Source organism: Microtus pennsylvanicus, chromosome 4 (assembly GCF_037038515.1).
Source record: "Microtus pennsylvanicus isolate mMicPen1 chromosome 4, mMicPen1.hap1, whole genome shotgun sequence".
NCBI classification, from domain to species: Eukaryota; Metazoa; Chordata; class Mammalia; order Rodentia; family Cricetidae; genus Microtus; species Microtus pennsylvanicus.
The window spans coordinates 132,792,875-132,813,971 of NC_134582.1; the positions used below are offsets into that span (position 1 = coordinate 132,792,875).

At 42.3% G+C, this 21,097-nt stretch overlaps 1 protein-coding gene across 15 annotated transcripts in view; it reads left to right on the top strand.

Moving 5' to 3' along the window:
• Cacnb2 (calcium voltage-gated channel auxiliary subunit beta 2) overlaps positions 1-21,097 on the top strand; it is a 345,264-nt gene that overhangs the window by 242,150 nt on the left and 82,017 nt on the right. For 11 of the 15 annotated variants that reach the window (XM_075970543.1, XM_075970548.1, XM_075970550.1 and 8 more), the window contains one exon: positions 4,347-4,466. In XM_075970543.1, the coding sequence (XP_075826658.1) occupies positions 4,347-4,466 (120 nt within the window). Of the gene's footprint in view, positions 1-3,286; positions 3,532-3,754; positions 3,774-4,346; positions 4,467-21,097 lie in introns of those variants that run through there. The other 4 variants (XM_075970549.1, XM_075970545.1, XM_075970544.1 and 1 more) reach the window with 4 other exon arrangements.

The window sequence follows — 21,097 nt, forward strand, 5'->3', positions numbered from 1 at the left end:
ATGCCAGATGTTCTCCACTCAGCACGATGACCCAGAAAGTCCATATGGTACCAAAGGCAAAAGCTTAATTGGATAGATCACCTTTCTCTGCGTAATTCCCTACACCCAGAAGGAAGGAGGTTAAGTGCAATGCTTCCATTAGAAGTGTGACTTTCAAAACTGCAGCAACTCTGGACAGTAAGCATTGTACTATCCAACAGTGACTGTTCGGGGATTGGAGAATTTAAGGACATGGCCACATTTCTCTTTCTACTATATGTACATATGTCTGCTCTGACAACTCTTTCGTGAGTATATACTCGTAGACATAGAGTGAGCTCTTGTGAAGAGGAGTTCCCAGTCTCATTTTGAAAGGTAGTCAGAGGTTAATAAATTGCTGCAAATATTCAAAAGATAGTTGACAAACATCAGTGAAGTGATTTTTAAAGACCACTGAACTCTTTAAACTTGGAAACACCAATAAAATGATTAGTCTGTGCAAAAGTTACAGCTGGTTGCTAGGAATAGACTCTACTTTGCTTAAAAGAGAGTGAAGTAAACATGATTCCATGTCTCCTGAATTCTCCCTATGACATCAGGGTCTTAATGACAGAAACTCTGTCTTTTCAAATATTTTTTATTTATTTATTTAACATTTATAGGTGGTTTGTTTGCATATATTTCTGTGTACCATGTGCATGCCTGGTGCTCAAGGATGCCAAAATAGGGCAGCAGATTGCCTGGGACTGGAGTTCCAGATGGTCATGCGGGGTGCTAGCTAGGATTTGAACTAAGGTTCTCTGAATGAAAAGTTAGTGCTATTAACCAATGAGTTATCTGACCACCCCATATTTAAAAAATTTAATAATGAGTTCTTTTTATAGAGTGATAAATATATTAGTTTTTATTGTTAATGCAGAAGAGTTTCATGTGCATATATGATCGACTTTTGACAGCCCCCCCCATGCACACCCTTTTACCCTCTCTCTCCCATTGATGACTTCTTTTTATACAGCTTCCTCCTACTTTCATCCCCCCTCTCGTGAGTGTGTGTGTGTGTGTGTGTGTGAGTGTGTGTGTGTGTGTGTATTTTCCACTGAGTTTAACTTTAGCTGCTTTCCTGAGCATAAGCCAGGAAGAGTTATGTACTGGAACATGGGCAACATGTAGGTGGCTGACTGCTGAAGAAAATGACACCCCTCTCCAGTGAGAATTAACTTCTTCTAATCCCTCAGTGGGGTGCAGAACCTCATGAACTCCTCCAGCATGCATGGTGAAATGGTGTTGGCTCTAGTCTTATGGCGTTCTTGTCCAGGTCCCCAGAACAGCAGCGAGTTCATTTGCAGTTGGTGGTGATTAGCATAGAGACTCAACACTGATCAAAGTACAGAGGATGAGTGACTTTGGAGTCCTGGGTCTGAAAGGAGGTCTTGTGAAGCTTCTATGTCACTGTTTCTAAGGTCCAGGGAACAATGGAGAAGAGCAGAAAGAATATAAGGGTTGGAGGATAAACAAGAGTTCGTGAGACTGGCATTCTGGATAGACAGATCTATTACGCCAAGGACAGAGTCTTTTTATCTGCACCAGGATGTGAAATGAACCTTGGCTGTTTGATTTTTAGATGCCCACACTGGTAACAATGGGGACCCAGGGCCCCTGCGGAGTCTAACTGTGCCTCTTGATTATTGCCCAGTTGGATGCTACAGCTGTGAGAAGTTTTGGAAGACTAGAAACCTTCCTGTGTTGGGGATTAATTTGTTCTTTTTATATTTTGCTTGAACAAAAAAAAATTGCAAGGAATTTTTTAAGTCCCTGACACTTTACATTAACTTCATAAATAAGCCATTACCTTATGTCATAATATTGAGTTCAGATTCAGTCAGTTTCTATTATTATGTAGTCTCTGCTTTATGTATTTCCTAGCCTTTGGCTCCTGTAAATTAGTATTAGCTGAGTGTCCAAAGGAAGGGAAGGGAGGTAAAGAGGTCATTATTATTATTTTAATTAATTAATTTGTTTATTTTGAGCCAGCATCTCATTATGTAACCCAATACGGTAAAATTCGTGATCCTCTTGCCTGTGCCTCCTGAGTGATGACATTAGAGGTGTATGCCTCTTTGCCCAGCTAAGATTTTCTGAATAACACATTTCTTTTATTTGTGTAAGACTTTACACAGCAATCCCCTGCCATACTCAAATAGATGCAGTTTGTTCTCAAATTTTATGAAACTTAGCAGCATGCATTTCTTCATAAGAAAACATTAAAGATGTAACCCCATTCACCCAAGATATGGATGACCCTCATCTTTCCTCTAAGTCCCAGCCCCCTTATCCACAAGAAGAATTTGGATTCAGTGTATCCTGTGAATGTTAACACTAGCTAGTAAACCAGCAAAGCTTTGAAAGGTCCTTATCTGTAGCACTACAACAATTCCCACACTTATTCGGGTGATGGGTTCTCACTGGGAGAAGGAGGCCAGTCATTTTGAGCCCCATCAACTCCTTTGCTTTATTAAGCTGTGATTACTATGTGCCCTAATTAAATGGCCACAGCTCTGTCTTGCATCTTGTTTATAAAGATTAGTTTCAGATAGGATATATTACAATATTCTATTTTGGCTGTTTAATAGTGTGTCATGTTTATTATGATTATATGAATTATTACTTATGGCATGGCAAATCTCGTCTGTGGCAGGGAATGGGAAATGATTATTCAATGAAAAGACGATAAGTTTTGCCTTTGAGACATGGCTTCATCTGGAACAGAAAGTTGATGAACACGCCCCGTGCCTGTTATGGTAGGAGCTGAGAGACCCTCCCGGCTGTTTACAGTTTGACATAAACCCACAGTGTGAAGCCAGCATCTGTAAAGAATCTTCGTGTGGAGCATGCCCAGTGCAGGGAGTGCATCCTCCCCCCCCCCCCCCCCACCATCCCTCTCCAGATCTCTAAAGATAAGGCTTGAACTTTACACTTGGAAATACCAGGGCATAGTCTGGGTTTTTTGTTTTGGTTTTTTTTTTTTTTTTTTTTTTTGCCTGGTTACTTTTTTTTTTTTTCTAAATGTCCTCTTGAAACTAATGTCCTTTAACGAGCCAAATGCAGGGAAGAGAATATTTAGAGTAATCTAATGTATTAAGTTTAAACAAGTTGAAGCCAGTCTCTGCACTTGGACCTGTCTTTATTTTGAAAGCAATAGAAATCATTAGATTGTGTGTGTGTGTGAGTGAGTGAGTGTGTGTGTGTGTGTGTGTGTGTGTGTGTGTGCGTGTTTTCCTCCTTGAGATGGGAAAATAAGAAGATTCTCCTCAGACAGGAGTCAACTGGGGCTGGCAGTGAGAGCCCCAGTGGGAGAAGGGGACTGAGAAGAGGGGCTTCCTAGAGCATGGATGGCAAAGGTGCTGGGATTCTCCAGGGCTCAGCGCGCGCTGAGGATCTGTGCCCAGGGCTACAGCTGCGGACGCTAAAGGCTCTATCCGGCTCATGAAGGCCACCTGGATCAGGCTTCTGAAAAGAGCCAAGGGAGGAAGGCTGAAGAATTCAGACATCTGTGTAAGCGAGAAGGCTTTTTGTTCGGGGGAGACACTGTTTTCTTTGCTTTTCTGTTGTTGCAGCAAGTGCCTGCGGAGAGGGTGGTTTGATTTAGTTAATACGCTCATGATTGCATGAGAGGGAGCTCGGGAGATTCCTGTCATTTTTCTGAGCTCCCTTGCCTGCGTTGTGATTTATTACCAGAAGAAATCTCCCGAGCAGGTGTTTTCTGCAGCCAGCTCGCGCTAAATATCTGCGTGCAGGTATTTTTGAGTATGTTTCTGAAAGTGGGAGGGAAGCAGGCTGGAGAGTCTTACCATCGAGTCGGAGAAGGTAGCAGGTGAAGCCGAATGCTGAAAGCATCCTTAAGATGATAATGGAAGTTGTATCGTAGCCGTTAGATCGTGGAGGGTTCAAGTTTGTAACTCGTCAGATTGCCTTGGGTGTATTTTGTGGGTCTCTCTGGATGTAAACACTTGCTTCAGCCCTCTTGCGGTTCTTGGAGTTATCCTTGAAACACCTCAGTGCCCTTCAGATCTGCACTGCACCACAGAGTCGATTTAATGATAAGGAACAAGTAGAGGCTTCCAGAAGGGCTCGTTTCTGGTAAATGAGCCTGGGAAGGAAGGGTGTGTTGGTACTGCATAACTACCTAAGTGAAGAATCCACAGAGTCAAGTGGGGTTTTCTAGCTGGGATGCAGCAAAATGCATCATTTGCTCCTCTTTTCAGGAATTTCCAGCACATCCAGGAAGCAAACCGACACACCAGCGAGGCTTCTCCGGGGCGCCCATCACATGCTGGATCTATTTTAAAAATATCCCTTCTCCTCTTCAGGGTTCGGCAGACTCCTACACCAGCCGTCCATCCGATTCAGATGTGTCTTTGGAAGAGGACCGGGAGGCAGTACGTAGAGAAGCTGAGCGGCAGGCCCAGGCACAGCTGGAAAAAGCAAAGGTAAAAATATCTATTTTGGGGAAAAAGGCACTGTGTCCCTGAGGGCCTGTCTGCAAATGTATCCCCCTAAGCTCACACCTGGTCCACTGGAGTGTTCCATCAGCTGGCTCAACGCAGGCATAATTAAAGGGAAATGTGATATTAGTAATAATCTTTAATGTTGTTTTATAATCTAAGCAACTTGTTTCCATGGTGGGAGGTCAATTTAAACCCAAATAAAAGGATCTCCAAATACAAAAAGAGGAAAAAGTGAATGTAATACCAAAATATTTTGCTTGATCTTGCCATGAGCCATCTCTGTTTACAAGTCGTGATGCTAATGTTTATTTCCCCTGCCTAAAACAAGTGTTCTCCTAAAGTTTACCTCATAGGTGTTTTATAATGCTATCTCCTTATGTGTTTATTTATGCTGCTTTTGAGAAATAAAGCAACGAGGGTTTCATTGATTAAACGAAGCCTCCCCCTGGAAAGTTTTCCTCCTTTGTTCCACGATGAGGAAGTGCGTGCTTGCTCACGGAGGAGAAACTGCAAATCAGTTCTGAGATCAGTCTGTAAGGACTTGATCTCGGGCTAGATTTCACTTAGGCTATTAAACGAGGACAAAAGTCATTACTGGGACAATTGGAATTTTATTAGCCCCTGTAGTCACTTGAATAATAGCAAATATGAAAGCATAGATTGTTGTTTAAGTTGAAGGTATCTTGGTTTGTAACTTTTGAGTGGACGTATTCCAACATGGTTATTGGTCGCCTTTTGGGGAACAAAATGACTACTATGAAAAGGAGTAAGTGCGACACTGATCTTGCTAGGAAAACCAGGACATGATCCCAGTGTTTCTGCTGGCTGCCTCGTCCCTAGGAGGAGGGAAGTCTACGTGTGTTGCTATGGGAATGGTGGCATTGCTTGGATGCGTGGACAGACCTTGTGCAATGTGGCCTCTAGCACAGCTGCTGCAGTGGTTACCAAGCTACCTTGACTTCTGCAGAGCAGCGCTTCTGCGTTTAACAGCTGGCAGGGAAGCTGTCTCCAGGCCTTCCAGCTTTAATTGCTAGACACACCTTAAGAGCAGCCGCAGAGCGGACTTTCTGGCCGTGGAAACTGAAAAGCAAAGTGAGGCCCAGTTGCCATCAACTTACCTCTTCACCCAAATTAGCCGTTGGAGAACACTATGGAGCTGGCGTAAAAGAACTCCATGTAATGAACATTTGGTAAAGTGGATCTGCCACAAGGGAACGTCTATCTGCCATAGACATGCTTGTAGTTTAGAGCCCTATCCTACGTTCTTTCTATCTTTTGCCCCTGAACCGAAAGAAAAGGCAAAAAAAAAAATCAGCACTGTTCATTTCAAAAATAAGATTTTTCTATTTGCAGCTAATAGATGCTCACAAATGTAAACCATTTTTCAGGGTCATCCCCATTCTTCTACAGTGAGTTATAGACCTGGCCATGGAAATCTTTAATGATCCAACCTATATATTTTTGTCCGTGATTGTGCCCTATTAAGTCGGGGACTCACTGGCGTAGCTACGGAAAGGTCTAAGTCTAGCATGCATCCAAGTGTGACTTCTAAGTCAAGCCAGGTTTGTGTTCTTTCTCACACTGCCGGAAGACACTCTCGAGCAGAGGTCCTCGACCTTGCTAGTGCTGCAACCCTTAGTACAGTTCCTCATGCTGTGCTGACTGCAACCATAAAATTATTCCATCACTACATTATAACTGCCATTTTGCTACTTTTAGGACTTGTAATCTAAATATCTGGGGTGTAGGATGCCTAATACGCTAGCCTGTGAAACGGTCATTCCACCCCCAAAAGGGTCGCAACCACATGTTGAGAACCTCTCTGCTCGAGATGAAAATACTGTAAAATATGAAAGAACAAGGAAGGCAGAGTCATGGAAAAAACCCTTTCCTATGTTTGATCAAAGTCGTTTATTTATATGCATGTGTCTGTCAAAGTAGGTCAATACCTTAAACCTCTGATGTGTTCCAACGACTAAATCTGGGGTGGAAATTTGAATTTGTTGTGATAAAGGTGGAAGGACTGGGATTTAAGCTTTTGTTTCCAATCATGGCTTGGTGGGCTTTGTCTCAGCTCTAGTCTCCTTGAAGACAGAATGCAAAGCATTAGAGCTCGGGCTTCCTCTTCACTAGGCGTTGTTCTGTAGCCTCCTTTGTTCGTCTACCATCATGCCCTTGTGGGACCTTTTCAAAATGAGGCCTTAGCATTTAAAAATGAGTATATTACAGCTGCAGGGTGTGGCTCAGGTAATAGAGCACTTGCCTAGCATATAGCTGGTTCTGGCTTCAATCCCCAACACCTAATAAACTAGAAAGTAGAGGCAGGAGAAGCAGAAGTTCAAGATCATCCTCAGCTACAAGGTGATTTGGAGGCCAGATACATGAGCCCCTGTCACAACAAGTAAAAATAAAGACACATGAATTAATGACCTGATTTAAAATAATCTAAACATTTCCATATCTGCTCTGAAAGAATCAAACATTTTGTACCTATATTTTATTATCACCCCTCAAATAGAAAGGTATTACAAATTGTTAGTTTTAGTTGGCCAACAGATCACATTAATGCAGGTGTGATGCCTGGACTAGACTTCAGCTGCTTTCGGTGCCTGGTCTGATATAAAGATGAACTGCATTGTCCATTAATTGCAATAATCATACCTATGAAATAGGGCAGTTGGCAAAACTAAAAACACTGCCTTCTGAAATTAAGTGACTTACGAAAGGTTATGTGACTAGACAGCCACGCAGCCACTAGAACCCAGAATTCTGCCATTTCGTCGTGGCCTCGCTAAAATAGTATGCATTAAGTGGACAGAGCTCAGATCAGTTTTTGAGACGTTACTATCTGTGAATGACCTTCTCTTTTACCTCGATGTTGGTCCCGGATGTCTGATTTGTTCCGTCCTGGCCTCCTTTGCTCGTGCTGCCTAGATAAAGTTCATAGGCTTTGAGGCTGCTTTAAAGACGAGTGATGTGATTTAAGGGGTTCTCTTCTTTACAGTGTGACGTATGGAGATGTAACCCCCATTGAAAGCTAGCTTGGCATACAATAGACTCCAAATAAATGTTTATTGGCTGAATCAGAGAAGGGATGTGAAACTGAAAACTGTGACAGTTGGCTGCTGCAGTGACCTCTAGTTCTGTTCATTGGTTGCTAGTACTGGGACTTTCTTCTTGCTGTGCTTCAAGCTTGTTCCCAAAGTCCATGTGGTGAAAACTGTATCCGCAGTGCCAATGTTGGAAGGCGCGGTCTAATGTAAAGTGTTTAGGTTATCAAGACTCCACCCTCTTGAATGTATTAACGCTGCTTCTGTACAAATAAGGTATTTTCTTTAAGGAGTAGGTTTCTCCTCGAAGAGAGTTTGGCCTTTTCATTTTCTTGCCTTGTCTTTGTTCCTCTTTTATGTGTTATTAAAGAGAGAAGACCCTCATCCTAGTCATTCTTTCTGTGCTTGTGATAAAATACCCTGACAGAAGCAACTTAAGGGAGAAGGGTTCATTCTGGCTCAGAACGCAAAGGTGCACCATCATGGTGGGGAAGCCAAGGAGCAGAAGCATGAAGCATCTGGTCACATCACACCACATCAGGAACAGAGAGGGATGGCTGCTGTGCTAATGTTCAGCACTCTTTCTCCATTTTGGGGAGTCTAGGATCCCATAGTGGGCGGGATTACCCACTCTAATCATTGTAATCCAGATGAACCACACAGAAAGCCCATCCCCCAGTCATTCTAGATATTTTTCAACCTGACAACACTAAACCTCATAGTCCTCAACTGACGAGGACCTAATTTTTCACTTCCCAGCCTAAATAACTGTAAGAAATAACTTATATTCTGCATTTAATAAGCAAATTAAGAGAAGGTGTTGTAGAATATTAATTTAAGATTGTTATATTAATTTACGCTGTGGAGTATTGGTTTAATAATGCACAGATGTGTTTCATTCTTTTATGTCATACGTCTTTAACTCTGTGAAGCCATGTTACTTTGTCTGTCTAAAACAGCTGATTGGTGTAATAAAGAGCTGAACAGTCAATAGCTAGGCAGGAGACAGAAACACGCAGGGTTGGTAGGCAGAGAGAAATCTAGAGGAGAAATCTAGAAAGGAAAGTGAGGAGTGATAAAGGAGAAGGAGAGGAGGACACCAGGGACCAGCCACACAGCCAGGCAGCCAGCCATGGAATAAGAAGGAAAGAAAGATATGTAGAATAAAGAAAGGTAAAAAGCCCAGAGGCAAAACTTAGTTAAATAAAAACAGGATAATTTAAGTAAGCAATGTAGGCTAGAGACAAGACAAGCTAAAGTCGGGCATTCATAAGTAATAATAAGTTTCCGTGTATTTACTTGGGATCTGGGTGGCAGGCTCCCAAAGAGTAAAAAAACAAACCAACTAGAGACAAGTGAAAAAATGCATTCCATAGCTAGACACAGTAGTTCATGCCTTTAACTCTAGCATGTGGGAGGGACATGAGCACAAACTCTGCTCATATAACATTTTGGAGAGCCTGTCTCCAAAATATAAGATGGGGGAAAACCTGATACATATTTGGAGTTGTACTATCAAGACTACAGCCAAATTTAGGACATTTCATTTCCTTTATAAGAAATCCCAAGCCCATTAAGTTAATTCTCATTTTTTTGCAACTCCCCTGCCCTAGAAAGCTTTCAATCAACTTTCTCTCTGGTATCTCTTCTGGGTGTTGAATATATTTCCACTGAATCAGGTTGTAACTGGCCATTTGTGACTGTCTGCACTCTCTTTCCTAATGTTTTTATTGCTTATTCAGTAGCATCTATCATATCTCCATGTTTTTGTCAAAGACTATATCATAAACATCTCTATTTCACATTTGACAAATTCATCAATTAGGAGGCATTTGGATTGTTGATATTTTTCAGCATTGTGAATTCTCCTGTTTTGAACATTTGCATACATGCTTTTTCATGGATAAGAAATATTTGAATTCATCGAATGTTGTCTTAGTCTTGTTGTCAACTTGGTATACCTGGGAAAAAGAAACCTCAATTCTGGAATTGCCTCTATCAGACTGGCCTGCAGGTGCCTGTAGGGAATTGTCTGATTGCTGACTAATATAGGAAGACCCAACTCACTGTAGACTGGTAATATCACTATGCAGGGAGTCCTGTGCTGTATAGGAAAGGTTGCTGAATGCAAGCCTGGGAGCAAACCAGTAAAGAACCATCCCCTTGTGGTTTCTGCTTCTAGCTGCCTTGAATGTCAGCCTTCCATTTAACCTATAGGTTACCAAACCCTTCCCTCCCAGAGTTGTTTTTATCATGGTGTTTGATCACAGCAATAAAAAGCAAACTAGGACATATATCTAGTTTGTGTATATGTCTAGAACTGACATTATTGAATCACACAATCACTTCTTTATTGAAAGAATAATGTTCTTTTTTTACCCTCCATGCTTATCAAAACGATGCCATCTGCCCTGTAGGTAGAGACTATGTTGGGAAATCTGGATGTGGGGAGATTGCGGTACAGTCTCCAAGTGACATTCTCGGTAGAGTAGACTGGCATTCAGTTTTGACCGCTCTTTGCAGTAAGTGTGTCTACTATAGCAGCAGGGCTGTACTTGGTATAGTTGATATGTAGGAGGAACTGTAGAGCCAGAGACAGAGAACAAGGGGGCAAAGGAGCTCTTTTACCTACTGAAGTGTCTTTAAAAGTAGAACGGAAGTACCTTGTGGAGTAGAAGGGTCTGCGAGCAGAAGAGGAAAGCTTTGAACCCAGATGGCTGGGACAGACAATCCTTGGAGAAGGTAGAAGCTTAAAACTAGACCTGCCAGGATAGACAAATGAAGCTTTGCGCCTGAAAAAGAAAGCAAATGCAGCGTGAAGCAATGGCTACCTCGCACAAGGCCTGGGGTGCAAAGTTTCCAGAGGCTGGCGAAACTAAGGGCGGCGAGACGCCATAGAGCTTTCGAGCAAATGGTTAAGTTTCTGAAGCGCTTGCCAACTGGAAATGTCTTTGTTGTAGCCTCACATTTAATTACTAGTTTGTCTGGGTATAATATTCCATAATGAGAACCACTTGCCTTCGGGTTGGTGAGGCCCTGGTTTGTGGTTTAGTTTCCAGAGCTGTCAGAGCACAGCGGTATTCTACTGTCGAGTGTGATGTGGGCACGTTCAGTTCTGCCGCGCTCTGAGAATTGTGATTCCTCCAAGTTGGGTGTTGCCCAGTTTGGCTCAGTGTGCCCTGCTGTGAAACTCTTTGTCTATTGTCCCTGGCTTGTATGCATCAACAAGGGTCAGTCCCTTGAGTTCTAGAAATCTCAGTCTGTCCTTGATTATCATCTGGTTCTCGGGTATCAGATGTATGAGGGACTGTGTTCCCCTGCACTAATTTTCTCTTTATTGTTTTGCTCTGGGATATTTTTTTAGCTTATTTTGAAACCCATCAGCTGAAACTTTCATTTACTGCTGAAATTTTAATTTTTATAAAATGTCTAATTTCTAAGAGTAAGAAAGCTGACTAAAGTTGTTTGCTAAGTATTTGCACATTTCCATCATTCTGGATTTGTTTATTGCTCAAAGACTTGTTAGCTTAAATTGCCTTTTCTCTTCCTTTTTCATGAGAAATAAGTGTGCACACGCCTCTGAAGCTGTGTATTGCTGGGTAGGTACAGTCACATATCTCAATACTATTGTTCTTCTTTTCCCTTCTGCTCTTGTTGGCAGTAAAAGTGATGGCAACAATAATAACTCCTGTTTACTATCATGATAAATAATACAAAATGTATTAGTTTCTTTCCTGTTGCTTGATAAGAAGCCTTAAAAGAGAGGTTTGGGACAGCCCCATTTGTCTGGCTCTTGAGAACCTATTCCTCACATTGGATTGTCATGCCCAGCTTAAACACAAGGGAATGTGCTTAGTCTCACTACAGCTTGATAGGCCAGGTTTTGTTGAACACATAGGAGTCCTGCCCCTGGCAGAATCAAAGGAGGAGAGGACTGAAGGTAGGGAGGTGTAAGTAGGGGGAGGGATTGGGAAGAGAGGAGGGGGGGTAGCCTGTGGTCAGGATGTAAAATAAATAAGTAAACAAACAAACAAATAAGTAAATAAGAGGTTTGTTTTGGCTTCCAGTTCTAAAAGGCATAGAGCTGCCATAGCAACAAGACATGGCAACATAGCAGCAAGTGTAGGAAGCTGGCAGACCCCACCGTATCCTCATTCAGGAAACAGACTGAGAACATCCCATTAGGACCAGGCTATAGGGCCTCAAAGGTCACCCCTGGCAAGGACTTCCTCCAGCAAGACTCTACCTCTGAAAGGTTCCATGACTCTCTCAAACAGCACCACCAGCTGGGGACCAAGTGTTCCAACACATGAGCCTATGGGAGCATTTCATAGTCAAACCACCACACAAAATGTATTTTTTAAATCCTGTATTCCTTTCAGCTTAAATACTGTTGGACAGTCTTGATCTTGCAGAATATATAGCATGGATTCTTACTCTACTAGCAGAATCCCACCCATCCCTCAAGACCATGCAACTTTCTCTAGCTACTAGATAAGCTGGTGACAAGGTGATCTAGATCCTGGGCAGCTTCACCTTCAGTGGACATCTTCACATACTAATCTCAGAGTTGCATCAAGAGGAATCTGGGGGTTTGACTCAATGGTGGCATGTTTGCCTAGTAGAGGAACAGAGCCAATCGAGTGACCATATGCTACAGAGGGATTTATTAGATTGGTTTACCTCTCCTGGTCTGGATAGTCCAACAATGACTGTCTTCACACTGGAGAGGCTGAGAACTGGTAGTCTCTTGGTGCACAAAGCTGGCTGCTTCAACAGTCTCAATATAGCACTCAAATCCTAAAGGCTCCTGGAGAGACTCTGGTTTTCAGTGCATGTTGGCAGGTTGAAGTCACTGGGTTCCGTTGTCAGCAGAGGGTGGCCAGCCGTAGCAGTAGAATAGATGGTTTTGCCAAAAGGCTACAAAGGCAATTGTTAAAAAGTAAGGACCCTCAGACCTCCTTATATTTAGGCCATCCCTAGAAGGAAGGTACTGCCTACATTCAGGAGCGATTTCCCAATTCACTTAACCTAATGAAGAAATTCCCTTATAAGCATGCCCAGGTGCCGACATCCTCTAGTTAGTGCTTTATAGGTGTCTTTAGAGGCTTGTTTCATGGGCGATTCTAGATCCCGTCAAGTTGAGAGTTCGCACTAACCATCACACCTAGTAGGTGCATGGCCCTGGGCTGTATCCCCCGAACCTTAAGAACTAGAAAAAACAAGCTCCAGGGGAAGGTCTGCATTCTCCCCTTTTGTCATACTTGGTAGTACTGTGTCAGCTAATACAGTCACAAGGATAACATCACACCAGTGCAGACCAGGAGCTGCCTAGCACACAGATCTATGCAGACCATTGCCCATGCTTCCCCTTTCTTTCTTCCTCTCTTTGGAAGAAGAAATGTCTCTATCTTTGAGGATCTACAGCACTGTCCCTCTTCTGTGCTGGTTCTTTTTTCCTTCTCACTTTCCTTGTACTACGAACCTTGTCACACAAGCTCTAGCCTCAATTTCTTTAATTCTTCTACCACTTAACCTTTATCCCCTTGAACATGGTTTCTGTGTTTCTGATGGTCTCTGATGATTTTCTGTCACCATGTTTATTGACCTTTAATTAAGCTTACGATTACTTCTCAGCACCTCACCACACTTTTTTCCTTCCCTGGCATTCTAGTTGGGTTTTTATTGGTGTGATAAAGATGGTAAGCAAAAACAACCTGGGAAGGAAAGGATTTATTTGGCCTTACAAACCTTATTAGGTTCATCATTGAGTTAAGGCAGAGCAGGAACCCAAAACAGGAACCTGGAAGCTGGCACTGGAAGAGAAACCATGGAGTAGTGCTTATCAGTGGTTTTCTTTCCAAGGTTTGCTCTGCTTACTTTCTTATACAGCCCAGGACCACCTACCCAGGGGCAGCACCACCCACAATAAATGGGGCCATCCCACATCAATCATTACTTTAGAAAATGCCCCACAATCTGATGGTGGCAATCTCTCTATTGATATTCCATCTTCCCAGTGGTCTGTGGGTTCTACCTGGCATTCATTCAGAAACTCCACTCCTCAGGTTTAGATTGAAATTGCTGTGTTCCTTTCCTTTGGCTGTTGTTTGTCTACTAACCTGAGTTTTTAGCAGTGGCTGTCTGGTGCTTCCCAAGACTTCAGCCATCACTGAGTCTGAAACTTTGCTTCTGATTTCTCTACCCATACATGCGTATCTCAGATCTTCGTCTTGGCATCTTTTAGTTCTGCCACTCATCAGAATGGAGCTACCCACTTTCCCCTTCACACTCACTCACCTCCACATGTTCTCATGACCCCACTGTGGTCTGCGCATGTTCTCATGACCTCACTGTGGTCTTCACATGTTCTCATTGCATCACTATTGTCTCCATCTTCCCAAGGCTAAAGCCTTTGTACAGGGATCAAAGATTTCACAGCTGTTTTTCCTATAGAGAAATGGATAGAAAATATTTTAGGTAGTTTGGTATCTGTTGTAGCTCAACTCAGACAGATGTGAATTTGAATTCCAGTTCTGCCATGAACCAGCAGCTCAATCTGTTGATATATTACATGGTGTGGAGGTTTGAATGATAATGGCCCACACAGGCTCATAAATTTGAATGTTGGATTCCTGATGGGGGCCGTTTATGAAGGATTAGGAGTGTGGCCTTCTTCAAGGAGACGTGTCAGTGTGGGTGGGGCTTTGATGTTTTAAAAACCTACTCGAGGTCCAGTTTCTCCCTCTCTCTGGCTTTGCTAGAGGATCTGATATAAGCTCTCAGCTACTGATCCATAACTTCTATCTTGCCTGCTACCATGCTTCCGGTCATGATGATATCAACTCACTCACTTAATCTGTAAGCAAGCGCCTCAAATAAATACGTCCTTTTATTGGTCATGGTACCTCTTCACAGCAATGATACAGTAACAAAAGAAATTTGTAAAAGGACCCCGAGCCTTGCTTCTCAGAACTGCAGTGCTATCTGAATGATCTTGTGCAAGTCAAGCACATGATTCCTGAGCCTGCTTTTGTCTTGGACCTCTTGAGATGGGCAAAGGAACTAGTGTGTGTGATTCCTCTCGTGATTCAGCCTGGTGTCTAATGGGGAGATGTGTCAGAGGTCAGAAAGCTCTGTTCCCTTTGAGTGGGGTACTGCTATAATGCACTACATCCAGTCACTCTCCTGTTAGCATGACTAGTTTCTGATTTGGGGGTGAGCGCTGGGAGGCAGATTTGTGACATTTGATAGTTACAGACTTGAGTGGGATATGACTGTCATGGGCACTCACGTGTGATCTAATAGTGGGTCACTGTGACAGCTCAGGCTGCATCCCTATCCATTCCTATGCCCAGAGTATTCTTCCTCCCTGAACTGTGACTGAGTTCCAGCTAAAGCTGTGCCTTGTACTTCACCCCACAGAGCTGATTGCTCCCCCAGAAATCAAGTGCAATTTAATATCCATGTTCTTTTCTGAGGGCATTGGAATAGTTTGGGAATAAACTCAAATACTGTTTGCCCTACTTTAGGATTATATTTGCTTGGCATTCTGCTATGAGGATGTGTTAAGTTTCTTGCTAATAAGAGTTCCATGGTTTAAAAAGAACCCAGTGATTTATCTAATTAGAGAAAGTGCAATACAGTAAGTCCCTTGCAATGCATGGGTGACTTTTATTAACAGAAGTTCAAGAGGACTGGCTGAAATTTTCCTGTATTAAAAACTGGCTGGTGAGATGGCTCAGTGGGTAAAGTCCTTGCTGTACAAGAGTGACCACAGTTTGGATATCAAGCACTCTCGTTAATGTGATGTAGACATGGCAGCCTGACTGTAATTCCAGCACTATGAAGATGGAGAGGGGAAGTCCCTAAACAAACTGGTTAGGTAGTCTACCTTTATCAGTGGTCTCTGGATTAATTAAAAGACCCTGCCTCAACGAATAAGGTAGGAAGTGAGGAAAAAGCACCAAGTCCACCTAAGGCCTTTACACATACATATACAATCATGCACACTCTCTATATGTTGTCAATATACATTTGAACACAGGCAAGCAAACGCACTCACACACACACATCCACAACATATGTATACAAGCAAAGCAAAATAATCTGTATCCTGGATTAAGAATCCTTGTAAGGACTGTTACCATAATAGAGACTTCTTGCCATTTCAAAACCATAAATGGATTGGGGAATGAGAATTATAAACTTTGCGGCTCAAGCCTTTTCCTCTCAATCTCTTAAAAAGCTGTAGCCGAATGTCTTTGCTGTATTGTTGTAAACAGAGCTATAAATACACCCTCATTCCCTTGTTCCTCCCCTTCCAGATATGAACAGGGGTCAACCTGAAGACCCTGTGCAGAGCTGAGTGGAGTCTCCTCTTTGTTCTCCCGAGTTTTGTCCCACCACAGCTGAGTAAAGAGTACCAGAGCTGTGATAGAGTAGACTGATTAACCACCACTGGACGGGTAGTATTGTGCTGAGAAGAGCAGGGGGAAGTCTAGGTTAGATGTGGCTTCTTCTTTCAAGAAGCTCATAATGCATTTCTACTAAGTGATGGGACAAGCATGAAGTTGACAGCCTTGTTACAGACCAAGTGCTCTAGGGTCAGCTAGACCTCAGTACTACCGTGCTGAAGAAGGCCCACAGGACAGTATGGGTTAAGGATGGTCCCACTGTCGTGTGAACTTTTCTGTGGAGACACAGGCTTTGCTGCTCAGCCATGTGCTTCTATAAGGGGAGCAAGAGGGCTGCTAAATGCAGAGGCAATGCAGGCTGCCATTTTTTATTTAATGCTAAACTTCACTTAATTTTGAGTTTGTCTTCAATTGAAGTGTTGTTTTTGCTCCCTGAACCTGTGTGTGCGTGTGTGTGTGTTGTGTGTGTGTGTGTGTGTGTGTGTAGGGGGTGTTGGTGTTTATGTGTGCAGGTTCATGAGCACACCATTCACAAAGAAGGCAGAGTTCAACCATGATATCCTCCCTCAGAACACTGTCCACCTTTGGTTTCTGTTTGAGATTTTCTGAGAGTGTCTCCCAATGGTACCTGCTGCTAACTGATAAAGCTAGATTGATTGTCAAGGGAGCTTCTCGAATCCTCCTGCTTCTGCCTCCCTAGAGCTGTAGTTACAGACGCAGCCAACTTTTGACATGGTATAGGGGACCTGAACTGGGTTGGGTCTTAATGTTTGCAACAAGCACTTCACCAGCTGAGTCACCAGCAGGTAACAATTACAGCGTGCACTAATGCAAAATCTCTGTGTCTAACTTCTCCCTGAGTAACTAACTTCCCTTGGTCTGTGTAACTACTTCATTGGGGGAAGACTGACTCTAGAGCAATCCCAAGCTATAAATGAAGAAACTGTGACGATTAAACAATCGTGCCCAAGGTCACTGAGCTCCTAACTGGCAAAACTATTGTAAGAACTACTAAGCTCTTTTCCCCTAGCCAGTGACTTCACTTCCTTCTGACTAAATACTCTGTTATTTAATGACAAAGTTGAAAACAAAACAAAACAGCCATCAAAATAATTTCCAAAGTAAAACCAGCACCGTGGTTTTTTTTTTTCCTTTGACTGTAGGTAGTACAAATGGAGTTTGCAAGCAGAATATGATTTTACTAAAATATATGAGGCTAACATGAAATAATCACATTTTTACACTGTAAAAATATACTATGTGTGTGTGCACATGCATGCGTGTGCCTGCCTGCACAGGGCAAGTGCACTGTGTATATGTATGTACTGTGGTGCTTGTGTAAATGCCCAAAGACAACTTGTGAGAGTTCTCTCATTCCATCTTGTGAGTCTTGGAAATAAGTCATGTCGTCAGAGTTGAAAGCAGGTGCCTTCCCCGTCAGAGGCATCTCTCCAGCCTCCATCGTCACATTTTAAACAAACATCTTGTGCTAAATTTTCTCGTGTAGTGAGTTGTTAAAGAAAGAGATCGGAGCATATGCACAGTCTATTCTTGGTCAGAGGGAGATAGAGGCAAGTGCATGAAGCTACAGTGCTGGGACTTCTGTAGCGAGATGGAAATGAGACCAGCTCCATGGGAATTATATAAGGAATGCAGGAAAGAGAATATCAGTATGTAAGGGCAAGGAGATTGAAATTTATAAGGAAGTGATTTGAAGACATTTCATTGTTATCTGTCTCTAAAGAAAATAAGATGAGAGAAAGTCTAAAATTATTGCACATCAAAATGAAAATCTGTTTCACCCCTGACTATTACGAGAAGAGAAATGTCATAAAGGAGGCTGGGAAAGTACTGTCATGATGATTTTAAAAGAAATATTCATGGCTTTAGGAAAACCAAGCCCGGCTTTTAGAAGAGGATGAACCACACCATTAGGTATCAAAATTATTTATATTCCCAAGATTTCCTACCAAATATTATTTGTACTGATACTTCTTTGCCAAGTAACCATACATTATTTTTTTAATGTCAATTCTTGTATATTTGAGGTCCAACCCATGGTCATCATGCCCTCCCTAGACACAGGAGGAAGTGGGTGGGGAAGAAACTAGACAAGAATGTAGACAGTCTGGCCCTTAGTATTAAAGTTGCATTCTCTGGATTTTTAATTATTGCCTTTCTTCCCAAGAAGAGCTGTTGTCATCCTTAAGGAAAATTTTACAGAATCAACTATTTCCTGCATTTAAGGCAACCAAGACTCCTTACACAAAAGTTGTTGCCGGCTCTTTTAGAGAAACCCAGACTCACACACAAGGTCAATCCAACTAAAGGGAGATCCTTGGTAATGACTAACAGAACAAGGGATGTAATAATAGCCAGGCAGTGGATTGCTTGCTGGCCCTGAGCATCTGGCTCCCGACTTGATTCGTTATGTGATAGGTCATATGACAGATGAACAGAACGGAAGGGACCTCCTTCGAGTAGATCAAGGTCTCTACGTGCTCTATCAGTGTGGTTTATGGATTACACCTGCAAGAAGTGCCCACATTGTGGTGGTGTATGGTAGTCTAGGGGAGGTAAAATGATTACCCCTTGGCTGTGATCTAAGAGCAGATTTAACATAGCAATGTGATCATGTGCAATCCATCATATTCAGCTCCTCCGTTTCACCTGAGAATGTGCTGTAGCAGTGACTCTGTTGATAGAGTCCTCGTTCAGCAGTCATGAAGCCCTGGGTGCCATCCCAACAACACCTAAACCAGGTGTGGTGCATATGGCTATAATCTCATCACTCTGGAGGGGAGGGCAGGAAGATCAAGACTTCAGCATCCTCTTTGGCTACAGAGCAAGTTCAAGGCCTCCCTGTAATATAAAGGACCCTTTCCCCTGCCCCCCAAGCCACATTCACCTTGATTTCTTTATTGCTAGAATAGCATCAGCAACACAGCTCAGTAGATAAAGGTGATTGCTACCAAGTCTAAAATATGAGTTCCATAGATAAGGAGAGACTCTACTCCTACAAGTTGTCTTCTGACCTCCACATATGCACTGTGGCAGGCACATATTCTTCTTGGCACCGCACACAAAGCAACTTAAGGGAAAAATAAGGTGAGTGCTAGAATGAGGTCATTAGATAGATGTTATAGATACACACGCATATACATATATACACATACACTCCTCTATGTATCCCAGTTACCACATGGTAGAACTTTGAGTTGCCATTTCAAAAGTGACTGATTACTTCATAATACTGATGACCTGAGTTTGATACCCAGAACCTACAGTGGAAGGGGAGAAGTGACTCCCAAATGTCAATTGTTGATCCTCTGACCTTCAGGTGTCAGCTGATATGCTTTCTTTCTCCCTGCCTCCTCCATCACCCTCTCCCTCCCTCTGCCCACATAAATAAATAAATAAATAAATAAATAAATAAATAAATAAATAAATAAGGAAAAAATATCAATTTGAGTTGGTGTTCTTTCCAAGGACCCAAATTTAGGTTCCGGAAAGTACATGATGCTCACAACCCTTTAACTTCTTTTCTAGAGGGTTCAATATCCCCTTCTGACTTCTATGGATACCAGGCATGTACTTGATGCAGCATATTCATACATGTAGACAAAACACTCATACACATAAAATAAAAATAAATAAAACTAGGCATGGTAGCACATGTTCTTATGAGGCAGAACCAGGCAGATCTCTGTGAGCTTAAGACTAGCATGTTCTATACAGCAAGTTCCAGGCCAGCCAGAGGTGCACAGTGAGACCCTATCTCAAAATAATAAAATAAAATAGGTAATTAACGTTTACAGTCTTGGGAAATGTGTGTTCTGTTTTCTTGGTTGGAAAATTCACACCCTAGCAGCCCAGAAATGACACTCTTGTTTCAGAAACCGTGTTACTGCTGATTTCTTTTGTGTTCTGTATCCCAAAGACCTTTGTACATATGATACATCTATGGGCTTTCTTCAGGGGCACAGTCATCTTATATTGCCACAGCTTGGTTTGTGTTTTCGGCGTCTTCACAGATCTCCTAAGGATACATAAACTACGAGGCACTCATGGTAGTAATCCAGCCTTCTTTCAGTAAGAATGACTGATGCCAAAAGACTATGGGTCATCACCCTAAGTACGTGGAGTGTTTTCGTTTGCTCTTAAATACTTGAGGAGATTCCCACATGGGTCGCAAGCTCTGGTTTCAGCTCTAGTGTTTAGTCTAGCGTGGAAGTGGAGGCTGGGCAAACACACACTACTCTAAATACTTTCATGTTCTATAGCTGTTGGTCGTGTTCTAGTTTAAACAGTTGTCAAGGATTAGGATTTCAATGTTTTGGTTTTGAGATTTTTAATGGTCTGTAGGAAAGTAAATCAAATGGAAACATCCTCTCCAGTTTAAGAAGCTGAGCAGAGGGTGGGAACTAATGTTCTCTGTGGTTTTGGCTGGCCCCAAGCCCGCACTTGTTTACTGGTTCGTGGCTTTCTGAGTTGCTTTATCTTGTGTTAACTCACATACAATGTAATTGCCACAGTTTTTCCATTTATTCTTGCCTAGATTATCTGCCTGACTCAGATAACTCCATGGTTAACTGTGCAAAGGAGACCATGTCTTTCTATAGTCTTAGAAGGATGGTGGGGGTCCTCTGATTCCCTGTTGTTTTTCCCCTAGATTACATGGACATCTTTTTGACTTATTCAATGACAACAACAAAGGACATTTTGTGGCAAAAGGTTAAAGGCTCTGATGACACATCCCTGCCCTTTAGTACCTTTGTGCCCTGTTACCTAATGGTCTATTGCTCTGTTCACCCCTCTCACCTTCAGAAAACTATTTTATGCTTCACCCACCCTTATGATGTCATTTGTTTATCTCCCCAAGCACACACAACTTTCAGCAACTGAGGTCTTTCTTGACGTTTGTAATTAATTCTTTTCTACGTTAACATATAATTGGAGAAGAAATGAACCATGGTATCTACTAAGTAATAGGGAATGTGTACGTGAACACTCAAACTTTGGATGTAACATATTTTGTTATCATTGTTTTATAATGCAATGATGTTATTGATTTTTAAAATTAAACTTGTTTATTCTCTCTCCCTTCCCCGCCACCTCTGTGTGTGTGTCTCAGTATGTGTGTATA